At 29.3% G+C, this 14476-nt stretch overlaps 2 protein-coding genes across 2 annotated transcripts; both read right to left on the minus strand.

Moving 5' to 3' along the window:
* Nucleotides 1-4900: 4900 nt before the first annotated feature.
* Nucleotides 4901-6177, minus strand: LOC106777417 (GEM-like protein 7). Its single transcript, XM_014665001.2, has 4 exons — nucleotides 6048-6177; nucleotides 5879-5956; nucleotides 5503-5777; nucleotides 4901-5183 (listed from the first exon to the last, which is right to left on the minus strand). Exons 1-4 carry the CDS (start codon nucleotides 6175-6177, stop codon nucleotides 4989-4991), a joined length of 678 nt encoding a protein of 225 aa, XP_014520487.1. The 3' UTR covers nucleotides 4901-4988.
* A 4501-nt stretch (nucleotides 6178-10678) lies between these two features.
* LOC106776831 (GDSL esterase/lipase At2g30310) lies at nucleotides 10679-12431 on the minus strand. The gene is made up of 3 exons (XM_014664296.1): nucleotides 11811-12431; nucleotides 11114-11372; nucleotides 10679-10893 (listed from the first exon to the last, which is right to left on the minus strand). The coding sequence occupies exons 1-3, from the start codon at nucleotides 12429-12431 to the stop codon at nucleotides 10679-10681; spliced, it is 1095 nt and encodes a 364-aa protein (XP_014519782.1).
* Nucleotides 12432-14476: the final 2045 nt, after the last annotated feature.

Genomic DNA, 14476 nt, shown 5'->3' on the forward strand with positions numbered 1-14476 from the left:
AATACCAAACTAGGTTCAACTAGCTAAACTAATTAGCTAAACAAGTGTAAAATGATATGCTTCATTAAGTCAAATTCTAGCCCTCTTTCCAAGGTTCAACAGCTCCAACAAATGTATTTTAATGTCTCTTGAAGTTTCCCACAACTAATTTAAAGATAGAAGTTGATTTTTAAGTCAACCCAAAAGTCAACATTTAATATTTTTGGCTCAAACAACTCCTTTAGTTTCCCTTGGTTTACTTTTGTAGCACCACTTCAAGTTACACAAGTTAGCTATACAAACCAATAAAAAACACCTAAAGTAAACTAGACTATTTCTAACTAAAAGTTTGAAACAACTTTTCCCACTACTGTTCTAACTATGATTCTAATTAAAGAAAATTAATACTAACAAAATTATCATCCACTAAACTAATGCCACACTACTAAACCAATGAAGAAGTCAAAAACTTATGCGCGTAACACTGGATTACCTATTCTTACTAACTAAAACTAAAGTCCTAACCTTAAAAATGCAAAACTAAGCTATTGAAAACTAAAGTCGACCTAAACACTCCTAAAATCATGCTAAAACTACTTTATTAACATTAATTCTAAAATAAAAGAGAAATGAGCAAAATAAATGAATCTACCAATACAAGCTAGTTTAAGAAAAACATAATTAACTAGTATAAGCCTCACAAAATATGTACTTAATAGGTTCTTAATGAAGTAAATTGTTAGATCCATGTTAGATAGAGTTAAGTTGAGCTCACATCCGAACATATCAAGTTAAACCCATGTTAGGAAGAGTCGAGTCAAGTCCATGTTGGGCCAAGTTAAATTGAGTTCACTTTGAGGTAGACCCACATTATGCCAAGTCAAGTTAGGCTTATGCCAAGACGAGTTGTGTCAAATTTGCATTGGGTGAGTAGATTTAGGTCCACATCGGCTAAGTCAAGTTAGACCAACTTCAAATTGAGTTGAGTTGTGCCAACTTCAAAATGAGTCGAGTCGAACTCATGTTAAGCCAAGTTTTAGATCATGCCATGTTAGGTCAAGCTAAGATAAGGTCAACCAAAATCATATCCATGTTAAAAAACATGTCAAGTTAAGTTAAATCCAAATTTAATTGAGTTAGTCCAGTTAAACATATTAGGTTAGCTCATAACTTTTGAATTAAGTTTACAAATAATAAGTATTAATTAAGTAATGTAATATTTAGAGATTAATTTGCCATTTAAATATTTTAAAAAGTTATGTAATTCTAAAAATTATCCAGTAGTTATTTGAAGTTTTGATATCCATCAGACTTTTTTTAGCCTCTACTTTAATTCACTTTTATATTGAGTCTTTAAAAGTTGAGACTTTTTCAATTTACTAACAATTCAAAAAAAATATGTTAGTATTATACATTAAATATGAGTCAAACTAAATACTCTAATAAGTATTCATTATTGTAAAAGTAACATTGTTAATAGAAGAAGATAGAAATAAATAAATACATTTCAATAAGTATAAAAAATAAGAAGAAAAATAAAATAGTTTTATATTAATCTTTGTTTGTATACAAAATAATAAATAAATAAATTTAAAAAAAATTGTGAAAATTTTTGTAAATTAATATATTTATAAACTAACTTTAATTTTTGGATTTTTTTTTTTCTCTAAGAGTCTCCTTGAAAGATCAAGTATTTCTTATTATCTTTTGGTAATGTTTTTACAAACACTTTCGATAAAAGAAACAAAAGGATACAATATATTTAGATGAATTAAAATTAGTTTATAACCAAATTAAATAAATATTTTTAGAGAAATTAACATGAAAAATATCTCTTAAATTAAATCATATATAAATTAATATGAATATATGAAGAAAAAAAAAAAAACTTTTTAAAAGATGTTTTCCCAAAGGTTTTTGCATACATAGTTGTTGCAAATTTGGTAATTCTTGAGTGAGTTAAGGAAACATGAACATGCTATTAGGCATTCTATAAGAACATAGTGTGGTAGGGGAATGAGTAAAGACAGTCTTGTTTCGACAAAAACGGAATGCCACATCGTTCCAACATCACCCTTGTGCCCCACGACATGTGAACGGAGTTTGTGTTTTCAAATGAAACCAAGGTTGCTCAAGAAGATACTAGAAGGAATGCTTTTAGAAAACAATTACAAAATCAAAAGTATTCATCCATTCACTTTTATTGAACTTAAGCCAAATACACTAATGATATAACTATCTAGTTTAAACCATGTTATATTAAATAAAGGGTACTGTTGATTGTTATCTCTATTGTATTTCTTTTATAAAATTCTAAAGTGGTTAAAAAGCTTACTTTTTGGAGATGAAAGAAGATGAGAAAAAAAATAATTTGGGTTAGGGGAAAAAGTATACTCTTTAGCTTTTCTTTTCTTTCTTTTTTGGAAAGAAAAGGATCTAAGAAAAAATAAATTGGAGTTAGCTATGAGAAAATCTAAAAGAGTTATGGATGGAGGAGTTTATGACGTAGCAATGCTTAATAAAAAGTTTATGAAAAAGACGGAGATGTGATTTTCAAAAAGAGAATGGCTCATTATGGTGAAGAGTGTTGCATTTGATAATAATAATTTGGTGAACGATTTCAAGAATGTGAGTGTAGTGATGAATCACAAGTGGTACTTTGACCAGATGGTACATAGAAGGGTGGGGAACGGGAAGAAAATGTTTATCTACGAACATTCATTTTAGGTAAAATATGGCATCGAAGAGTATAATGAAAGTGTACCAAGACAAATGGAATTGAAAAAGAAAGATAAAGAGAAACTACACAAGTAAATGAAATTTAAAAGATAAGATGGAAGAAAGAAACTAATGGAGAATAGAAGTTAGACCATTTTTGAAAGAGTTCTAAGGTGTATTAATAGAGTTATCATTTGATCCAATAGAACATGGTCTTGATTGGCTAGGATCAACCCATTTTGGTTGAATGAGGAACTAGTAAGCTTAGCTAATTTAGTTGAATGTGGGTCGACTCTAACTAAAAAAAGTTTAGTTAATTTTAGATGAAAGGTTTTTCATAGCATGTTTTAATTAGTTTTGTTTTTAATATATTACTTTAAGTTAGACTAATTTTAGCTTATGATTTTCAAATAAGTTTATGTTATATCTGTCATTAAAATGAAAATTTTATTAAGAAAATAAAAAAAAAGAAAAAAATATATGAGAGATCACAAACCTATGATAAAATTACATCGCACTTATAAGAAAAAAACTTATGAAAAAGTTTTTTTTCTTCTATAAATGTGATGTAACTTTACTATGGGTTTGTGATCCTCTATACTTTTCTTTTCTTTTGTTTTTATTTTTCTTTTTTATTATTTTAATAAAATTTTCATTTTAAAGACAAATATAGCATAAACTTATTTGAAAAAGGAAGAAGAAAAAAAGGAAAATCATTATATATTTTGAACTCCAAGGAAAAAGGAAAATTCCTCAACACATTAAAGAAATTATCATTCCTTTCACATTCGAAAAAAATGACTTTAATTCTTAAAAGTTTTTTTTGGAAGATTTAATATTAGCTTTATTTGGTCTACTACTACTAGTTTTACTTGGAGTTTGAATCGTCTTATGATCCTCTTTGGTATTAGACTATTACCTCTCATCAAGCATATTATCCTATTTAAAAGCTATTTTTAATTCCTCCACAAAGTGAGTGTCCTTAATTATGTCAAAAGATTAGTAATTGTCACTAAACTACTATGAGTTGAATCTAATTGTTGTAAACCCTACAAATTATTATTAACAATGAGAGTGACGTCCTCCAAAGAAGATATAGATTCCACTGTCATATTACCATCAAGATTCTTAACAAGAGAAGATTCATTCACAACACAAACATTATCATGATTATCCACCATTGACTCATGTTATGATTGAGCAACATGTTGTACCATAATAGGTTGGACCATAAAAGATTGAACTATAGACTCCACCATAGGCTCCATCGTAGGCTCCAACACAGGCTACACCACTTGAGCTAAAGAGCCCGTATAGCCCCATCCTGTGCATCAACCACTTTAAGATGGTAATGTTAATGTACTTTCATGCCAACTATTTTCTCCCCACCAAAACAACATTGACATCTTATCATAATCATCTACAATTAGATATATCATGACTAATCATTTTATAATTTAAACAAAATAGAAACAATTTTTTATATTTCATATAAGCAATAAAAACAAATTATGATATTTTAATCAAAATTTGATTAGCGAAATTTGATATAACAAATAAACATCAACCAAGACACATACAAATAAACCTTGAGAATTATTATTAGTATAATCATCTAAAGATAAATATGTACAATCCTCCTTGCACTTATCTTAGATCCTTTTAAGTGTGACTTGTCTTTAATTTAATAAATTTTCATTATTTAAAATTTGGATTTTATGACCTATTTTAGCAATGGTTTTAAAGTCACGGTTGTAAGAAAAGATATAGTAGTTTATCTCTAATAATATGATATATGATCTTGTAGTGTGTATACTTGAATGATATTAAACATGCTAACTCATTAATGCAAAGATATCCTAAGTTCACTACTAATTGGATCACATAGATTAAGATTAGAGCTTGTGCAACAGAGGTGATCCATACAAGTACGCAATAAATCACCTTTAATATGTGCTTTGTTAATTGGTATGATCATATATAGTATTATGTTATAAATATTCTTTTAAGAACTTAGTAATGCAGTTGTATATATTTATATATATAGATAATGCATGAATGCTTTTTATTAGCTATCTCTTTAGTATACACTTAATTTTTGGGCCATTAAATCACTAAATTAAATTGTACAATAAAATTTTAAATAGAAAAATATAGTTATGTCGATGTATATTGTTTTCTAATACATTTATCGCTATATTATTATTGACATATACATGTGCAATACACTTGGTGTAATCTACCAATTATAATAAACCAAACTATATCTTTAATTAATGAAGTTTGCTTCATTAACTTCCACAATGGGTTGCTTTAGCTTGAGAAATCGCCTTCTCAAGATAATTGATAGTTTTCTGGTATTTTAAGAAACCCAGAAACCAAAACTCAAAATTGTCTTCTGTAAAAATCTCTAAATACTTCTCTGTTGGCTTCTCAACATTCCTACTTGGCTTCATGTACTTAATCCTCTTAAGGGGAATTGAAACCTGTGACAAGACATAATCATTTTCGAAATGTAAATAATGTCAATGATATATTTCGACTAATAAGGAAAGAGTAAGACTTTTATTTATTTATTTTTCTTTATCATGTCTTTAATTATAGCTACCAAAAACTTGAGGTCAATGAGATTTCGACTAACTGAGAAATTCATTTTTATGACATTTTACCATGTTTCATGTATTAAAGAAATATAAAAGTATATTATACTATCATTAAATAAAAAGATAGGATATAGTAAAAAGAGACAAAGAGAAATATAGAGATTGGTCAGGTGTTTAAGAATAAAGATGATAGTTTTATGACCTTGTAACGGAGCCTGCACATGTGGCCTTTAGTAGAAAAGACTTTGATTGATCTCTCAGTGCAGAAGGAAACCTTGTCTGTGGAAATGAAGAGAAGACCTGCTAAAGGGCCTGATGTGGTTGACAGATAGCACTGTGAAGCTTTCAAGAGTTTCTCTCCATTTCCCACATTGAAGAAATGCTTGAACACTTTCTTCACTCCACCAACTTGAACAATTTCAGCACCCAGACTCAACTTTCCCATAACAGTCTCACTTATAGCTGACCCCAGTCTCACTGAAATTTCATCAATGTCAAAATGTCAAAATGCTTGAAAGCTAGAATCTACTGTGTAATTAACCTCTGCCACCTTGTAAGTGCATGCATGTTTTACTCACCGTGTTCACGTACTTCTTGCGAAAAGCTATCAACTTTCCTTCCAATAACAAGCTTGTTTATAAGAGAAAATATGCTACCTGAAACATAATGTTCATTAAACCATTGCACATGATCAAATTTAACGTTGTACATCATGTGGGTTAAGTAAGAAAAGAAGGTTCTACGTACTTTGCTTTGGTGTTGTGGTTGACAGATGGCATTCATTTTGATGATCAGGTAAGTAGTATCTGCTGAATGAGTTTTTGAGTTGATCACAGATAGCTACGCTGAGCGGAGTTCCAAGAAGTGTGTTGTTCATGGCTAAAATCTGTGATTGACTCTATTCAGAAGAGATATTTAAAGAGATTAATATTTTCACTTTTTCTTTGGTTACATCATCAAATGTGATCATATTTATGGATACAACTGGCATGGCAGCTTCACGATGTTATAAGAGCCACGTGGACTGGTTAATTGGTTGCTTTTAGGGAAAAATATGCTACAGAAAAATCCATGTCATCTTTTAATCTCTATGGTTTTTTTTAAAGGAGTTGCTTTTTGAATTTTATAGAGATGTTGTCTTGTGTACCTTAATGAGCAAGTTTCCATTGTGGTTGATCAATTGACCAATATATATTTAAGGAATATATTAACTAATTACATTTTTAAGAAATTAGTTATTTATTTCCATGCATGATTCTCAAAAGCTGAATTGAATTTTTAATTTTTAATTAAGTTGTACACTTTTTTAATTACTCTTTGCTTAATAGAGTTGTTAGATTAGAAAGGGCTTATATTAATGTGAGAAGATGTTGCATAATGCAAGCTTTTTTCCAGCTGGAATTTTCAAACTTTTATATGCTACCGTTCTTTAAATTCTCTAACGATAAGATAAGAAAAGGTAATGATAAAATGATCTTTATTAGAGTGCACAACTTATTACAACTTTCATTCATCAACCTTTCTTAGTCATGCCCATCTCCTAAATATATATACATATATATCTAAATATATTAACCTTACTTATATTTTGTTTAAGAACACTTCTATGGGAAAAAAGCAGATGTCTACACTAATAAACCAATCACCAATAATGTAAGATAATTTGACGATACCCAACACTTTATTCTTTGCAAAATATATATATATATATATATATATATATATATATATATATATATATATATATATATATATATATATATATATATATATATATATATATANATATATATATATATATATATATATATATATATATGATAAAAAGTGTATTTTAATTCTAATTCAATTTCACAAAATCGATTTAAAAGATAAAGTTTGTTCTTCATTTATATATTTTAAATTGGTTGGTTTATCTCTAGTTGACCTGAGACATCCAAACAATCAGTGTAAGATAAGAGTTTTAATTGAAACCAAATTTGAACCCTTATCTAATCAATAATTCTCTATCAATCGTCAAATTATACAAGTACATTAAATGGTTGACAAAAACTTCGACACAAGTTAGTTTGTAGTGGTAACTCTATTCGCATTATTGATTGATCGTGAATTTACCAAATACTGTTAATTGAATAAAAAGAAGTATTGCCACAAATCTAGTAATCGAAAATTGTGTTCTGTAATGAAGTTGAGGATAAAAAATAAAACGTAAGAAATTTGTGCATAACATTCATTAATTTCTTAGCGCCTACTAAGAACAGAAAAATTAAAGCACATTTTGGAAATATCCCAGAAAAGACCAACTACATCACCTAACCTTAAGTCCCTTCTCCTGATAAAATCATGGATCCAGTTAATCGTTAAAATATGAGAATTTGCGTATTTGGTGAGAGTTAGAGTGTGCCCAGTGTTTGTGTTCACATCCCAAATGCCAACTTCAATCCCTTCTTTAATCTCATCAGTAGTAGCATTTATCATAGGTAACAAGAACCTCTTTGCCATCTTTGCCGGTACGAGGAGCCAACATTTTAGATCATGTTCTTGTAGTTTTTTCTTGATCTTCCAGGGGTCTTCTGCCTTCTCAAACAATCCACGACCACCTATCTGTAGCTTCAGCCTTCGTGATTTTTCTGCCACATTCTCACCTTCAGTGATAATGTTCTGGAATTCCATGAAAATTTTCTGCAGTTTGATGTCATCCAAATGTTCTTGGTCATTTTGCTCTTCCATGAGAGTATTCTCTATTTCCATCAGAACATTCTTCAGTTTCCTGATGTCCGAATGTTCTTGCACATTTTGCTGCTCCGTGGTCGAAAATTGTTCTGTCACATTTATTAGCTCCATGGCTGCTGACACAAACTGCTCCTCCATGGTTAAGATGTCTATGAGATCATGTTGCTGTTCCATGGATAAGAAAGGATATTCATCATTCTGCTGATCCATCTGAAAATTTTGCTGCTCCTTGGTAAAGAAAAGTTTCTCAACATTCTGCTGCCCCAAAAAAACATTCTGCGGCTCCGAGGTAGTTGAATATCCTCCATCATTCTGCTGCTGCTCCATGGTTTCTGAACGTTCTTGCCCATAATGCTTCTCCATTATTCTTTTCACCAGTTGCACGACTATCAAATTTTCACGAACATTCTGCACTTCCAGGAGAATATTCTCCAGCGCCATGCATTCCAAATATAGTAGAGCGTTCTGCCCTTCAATCATACTATTCTCCAATTCTGTGGCAATATTCTGCAGTTTCATGCTAACCAAATGTTCTTGGGCATACAGCACTTCTATGAGCATATTCTGCGCTTCCATCATAACAAAATCTTCTTGTATATTCTCCTCTTGCATGATATCATTGTGCAGCTCCATGTTTTCCAAATGTTCCTCAACATTCTGATGCTCCCAGGTTTCAAATTGTTTTTGAACATTCTGCAGCTGGATTCTTTCCGAATCTTCTTCAGTGTTCTGCTGCTCCACGATATCCAAATTTAAATCTGGAACACCCTCAACCCTCATGGTTGGCAAATTTATATATGGAACACAATGCCTGTTGCTGTGAGTGTCCTCTTCCATACAAATTATACCAAAGCATGTCAGGGAATGTGAAATTATTAACCTTGAAACAATACTAACTTTTTCATTTTCAGCAAGAACGTACATTCTCTTATTAGAAAGAAAATACACATTCCATGCAATAGTCATTGAAAGAAAAATTATAATGATTGATCAAGATACACTCCATTGCAGGTAAAATTGGATAGCAGATAGGGACTGATAAGAAGAAAAAGAAACTAAAGAAAAGAAGTGATAAATGTAGATACACCCCATTACAGGTAAGTTTGGATACATACTAGAAAAAGAGAGATTAGAAGAAAAGAAAACAAAGAAAAGTGATAGTGAAGAAAACTAACATGAAGAAAAAGAAGAGAAAATGTAAGACTTTGTTGGTATTTTGGTTTTAGGAATTCATTGCTGCGCTTCAAATCCTCTTGGAACTCATTAATGGCCACCTTCTTCCAAGATTCCTTTTTCTTTTTCGTCTCTCTTTCCCTCTGTTACTTCGATCAGATGAATGATATATATAACTGAATGAACGTGATGCCATGACTTACTTGCATAGTTACAATATATATATATATATATATATATATATATATATATATATATATATATAACATTTAACTGAATAACGTTTAACTCATTGCAGTAATTGCAACTGCTACACTCTAACTGTTATAACAGTAACAATGGTCGTGCATGCCACTTCCCGTGCACACGCACTAACAAGAACATAAGAACACATGGGTTTTTAGTTGATTTTTTAGTACTAATAAAACAGTTTTTTTCTTATATTAGCAGTGATATATTTAAACATCCTATAACTCCAAAGTTAATGCTTATAGTATCACTTAATTTTTGTATGTATTTTCTCTCCTTCCTATTTATTACTTTAAGTCATATCCAATACAAAGTTTAAGATCTAATCATACTATATTATGTTTAAGATCTTATTTTCTAAATGCTGTTTTAATACAAATTTAAAAATCTTATCAGTTTAATAATTTTATGTGAATATAATTGTTTATAATAAAAGTATATATTTTTATAATTGATATGATTGTGTTTAACATTGAGAATTTTAAATGACAGCATCAACATGTTCCAATTATCAGATTCAACTCTTAAATTTCAGATTCTAGTTTAAATTAGATATGTCTTTAATTAGATGTCATTTATCACTTGTTTAGAATATATTAATTGAGTAGATGAAAACAGGTTAGTATAGTCATATTTTAGAAATTTATAAGAGAATTAATTCATTTTGAAATTCGACTGGATGTAGTATTGTAATAATTTTTTAGCATATTTTACTTCTCCCTATCTTAATTTTGAAATAGGGCTTAGCGTATTATTGTATTAATGATTTTTTTTTACTTATTTTACTTGTCTCTCTATATTTCTTTATCTCTTTGATATTTATACTTTTAATTTTTAGATTTTCAAAGACTTCAAAATTGATATATGATTCGATGAATATAAAATGGACATATGATTTGATGAAGTCTTTTCTATGTTTTACCATTTTTAGAAGTTGACGTATATTTATTGAAATTTTGTAAAGAAATCTTACTTATTATATTAGCTTGAACCTTTACTTGTAAACTTTATTAGAGTCCATGTTTGGACCTAGTTTGCTCCAATTTTGAAAGCATATAAATGTGCTTAAGTATATGGGAGAAAAATCTTATTATTTTTACTTAATATAAAATTTAAATTCATACTTTTTGTCAAAACTGATCAATAAATTATACTATGAAGTTTAAATAGTAAAGTAAATAAACACATCCTTCATATTTGTTTAGAAAAGTTGTTTTATTTATTTATTTCTCTATCATATCCCTATGAAATTGGAACATAGGGAGAACTTCCCTTTGTATGTATTTGGCAATATATTGGTAGACAAGTTGTGTTGGATGAACACTGTCCCAAAATACATACTTTGAAGGATCATCACATGTTGAAGTGAATTCATTGCACAATGTAGCTACTTCAAACAACCCACTTCCACAACACCCTTTATTAGTCTCTTTAAAACCTGTGTGACAAAATTTCAAAAGTAATGTATAATTCATAAAAAACAATTATTTGACGCAGTTAAATATTTTACATTCATTTAACACTATTCTCAATATCGTTTATCATAATAGATATTGGTTAAACGTATAATTTAGTTCACACATCAAACAAATTCTCATGCAACTTTTCTTTAATAAAAGTGAATATATATAGTCTAAACATGTCCATAATATACTCACCATATTTTTGTGGCTGATTGATAAGGTTGATCAATGTGTGATATATATCTGTATAAACAACTTTGCTTCCTGGAAGCATTGCTTGTATTTTAAGCAATAGCCTTGTCAATTTTCGATTGTAGAGCTTTGCATCTGAATTCTCATCATCTACACATTTCCTATCTTTTATTCTTCCTGACTTTGTTATTTGAATAGGTATGCACCCAATACAAGGAAGCCCAGATACAGCAAAATTTCTGCATCCAATATCATACAATTCCTACAATTTTTTTTTTTTCTCAAAGAGTTAATAATTAAATTATAAATTTAATTCAATCTCACAAAATCAATTTATACATTTACTCATTTATATACTATAAACAAACATGTTTTATTTCTAATTAACGTGAGATTTTCAATGCACTATCTTTTATCGAAACATATATATAATATATAATATGAAATTAGATATTAATGAAAGTTTTATTATGTTCTATTAACAACTGACACGATAGATCAAATAAAATTAAATTTTCCAATAATTGATGGTACTATAAATCTAAAAAAAAAAAACAAATTTTATTAAAATAAGTTTTGGGTGATTCTAATACAATATTTTAAGAAGTGATATTTAAGTCAATTTGAATTCTTTCAAACTAAAAATCTTGGAGTTATTATAATATGATTGAAAAGTTTGCAGTAGATAACTCATGTTTACCTTAATGAATCTCTGAATCCTATTCTGCACGTAATCTTGGTATTCATCAATGTTGAACTCCAATTTTCTAGTGGAAATGTCATAAAAGTTGAGGAGAAAGTCATTAGTTCCTGCACTGATAATAACAAGAGAATCTCTAAGTATCTGTTTAGCTTCATGTTCTCCTGCAATGGCCTTGAGTCTTCCTACGTAAAGTTTGAAGTATTCAATTTGTTGTGACACTGGTATTGCACCTGTTAAAGCAGTGGTTAAATCATCAAAACCTGATCCCCCAGATGCAAAGCTAACACCTGTTAGAAGATCTTCATCTGATAGGTTAGGTTGAAGGAAAGGAGGAACAGTGTGTTTGAGGTTCAACACTGAGGCAATGAAGTCAGGAACCAATTTTCCATTGGAAAACCTACCAGTAGGCACATGACAAGGGAAATCCTTACCATAAGGAAAATGATTTCCCTTGGCCAAAGTTCTGATGTAATTGTTGTTGCCTGTGTCTACAGTTGAATCCCCAAACACTAGAATGGATGAGAACTTGGGTTTTATCAAGTCATTGCCAAAGCTTGCAACAACAAAACTGGTGCAAAGGTGTACCAAAATGATAGGGTAGGATGCATAATAAGCCATTATACTATAACTTCTTATGTGGTAAGATAAAATTTATACAGTGAATGTAAGAAGAAACTTGTTAATTAGTTTCGACTTTAAATTTGTGTATTGCAAGTGATCTGAATCCAAGAAATCAAAACGTGAGAATGATGCCAAGACAACTATTTTAGGTAAGTGAAAACAACATCAATGAACTTTCCTGGATTTTATTGAGCTAAGTTTTCAAATAGGAAAAAAGTTACTCCATAAATTAAAATTAAATTATATATAAATTAAGATATAAATATATAAATATATGGGAGGCTATAGGTTATGGATAAATTAAAGAGTAAATATGTTTTTAGTTTTTAAATTATCATGTACTTCTAGTTTTTGTTTCTATTTTTTTTAGAAAGTTATAGATTTAGTTTTCATTGACTGATGTCATTATTTTTTTTTTTTTTCTGATATGGCAAACGTCCTGAACATGTTTAAGACAATTGTATTGTGTTCCAAGGTCAGTAAGATAGCTCAGTAGCACACAATGTGTAATGTCTCTAAAACCTAGTAATGTTGGCAGACAAGTGTATTATGTTCCTAAATCAGCAAGATATCTTGATAGTTTAGTGAGAAGTCAGATAGTTTGGCAAGACATCCTAAAGCTCGATAAGGTGCATCAAGAAATCAGATAGCTCGTTAAGAAGTTTAGATAGGCCAATAAGGTGAATTGAGTCAGATAGCTTAGCAAAAGTTCCATATAACTCGATAATGTGCATGGAGAACTAGGTTAACTTGATCGGAAGTCAAGAAAGTTCAATAAGGTGCTATCCAAGATATCTAAACAGCCCACTGGGCTATCTGATTTCTCAATACATCTTACCAAGCTATCTGGAACGCTCACCAAGATATTTGAGTTCCCCATGCACCTTATCGAGCTATATGAACTTATGAGTTCTCCATTCACCTTACTGGATTCTCTGGACTTCTTATCAAGGTATTTGACTTCTTGATACACCTTACCAAATTTTGAGGGATTTCTTGTCAAATTATTTGATTTTCACCAAGCTATCCAAATATATCTTGTCGACTTAGAAAAGCAGTACACGTGTATTATCGACCTTACAGGATTAGAGACGTAACACACTATTTGCTACCAAGCTATCTTGACTACCTTTGGATACCGTTCACATGTCTTAAAAGATGACACACCGATTTGTCACATTTGAAAAAAGAAAAATTAACTATAGTTTTCATAAAAAAACCTAAATTAGTGAGTTTCTAAAAGGAAAAAAACGAAAATAGATTTAAACGAGGAATGAAAATTAAAAATGCATAATAGGTTAGAAATCAAAATTATATTTAACCCATAAATTAATAAGTTAGGAAAAAATAATTTTAATAGTTTCACTTTTACTTCTCACCTTTGTAAAAAAATTATTATGATTAGGAAAATTGATTCATGAATTTACAGAAAAATAAATATTATGTATCATAATAATTGGGACAATGCTCTTTAGTATTTTTATATGACAAATCACATCTATCAAACTTTCCAATTAGGTTGCGGTCAGCACCCCCTCAATTTCTTTACGCACCCTCAAACTTTTGAAACAAACATTTTTACTTTCCAATCCTTCCCTTTACTTCTTTTACCAGTTTTAGCTTTTCCTTAACTAGTGTCAAAATTGATTTTAAATTCCACATCTTAGTTTCCTTCAAAATATATTGTAAATATTTTTTTTTGGAAAATAAAAGTTTCGTCATTCTCCTTAACATTAAACTTAAATCAGTAATTTCAAAACAACATATTATAGCTTCCTTGAATTTTAACTTCATCAGTTAATAAATATTAGATCATCAAAGATATATAATAATAATAATAATAATAATAATAATAATAATAATAATAATAATAATAATAATAAATATAATAATATTTTAAAGATAAACATATTTACAATAGAAGGTATGTTTATTCTTAGGGACTGAGTTTAAAACTAATTAACTTATTTACAATACAAAATGAAAATTGTTTCTATTTGATTTCTCGTGGGAGGAACATTATTTCGTATATTGGTTCAACA

Source organism: Vigna radiata, chromosome 11 (genome assembly GCF_000741045.1).
Source record: "Vigna radiata var. radiata cultivar VC1973A chromosome 11, Vradiata_ver6, whole genome shotgun sequence".
Taxonomy (NCBI): domain Eukaryota; kingdom Viridiplantae; phylum Streptophyta; class Magnoliopsida; order Fabales; family Fabaceae; genus Vigna; species Vigna radiata.

What these genes read in the sequence shown, in the direction of transcription:
- LOC106777417 (XM_014665001.2), bottom strand. Translation starts at nt 6,177, where the DNA reads ATGAACAACACACTTCTTGGAACTCCGCTCAGCGTAGCTATCTGTGAT. An exon ending in AACCACAACACCAAAGCAAA is followed by an intron (nt 5,957 to 6,047) that starts GTACGTAGAACC and finishes ATTATGTTTCAG; the next exon opens with GTAGCATATTTTCTCTTATA. An exon ending in TGTGCAGGCTCCGTTACAAG is followed by an intron (nt 5,184 to 5,502) that starts GTCATAAAACTA and finishes GTCTTGTCACAG; the next exon opens with GTTTCAATTCCCCTTAAGAG.
- LOC106776831 (XM_014664296.1), bottom strand. Translation starts at nt 12,431, where the DNA reads ATGGCTTATTATGCATCCTACCCTATCATTTTGGTACACCTTTGCACC. An exon ending in GGATTCAGAGATTCATTAAG is followed by an intron (nt 11,373 to 11,810) that starts GTAAACATGAGT and finishes AAAAAATTGTAG; the next exon opens with GAATTGTATGATATTGGATG. An exon ending in CAATCAGCCACAAAAATATG is followed by an intron (nt 10,894 to 11,113) that starts GTGAGTATATTA and finishes TTTGTCACACAG; the next exon opens with GTTTTAAAGAGACTAATAAA.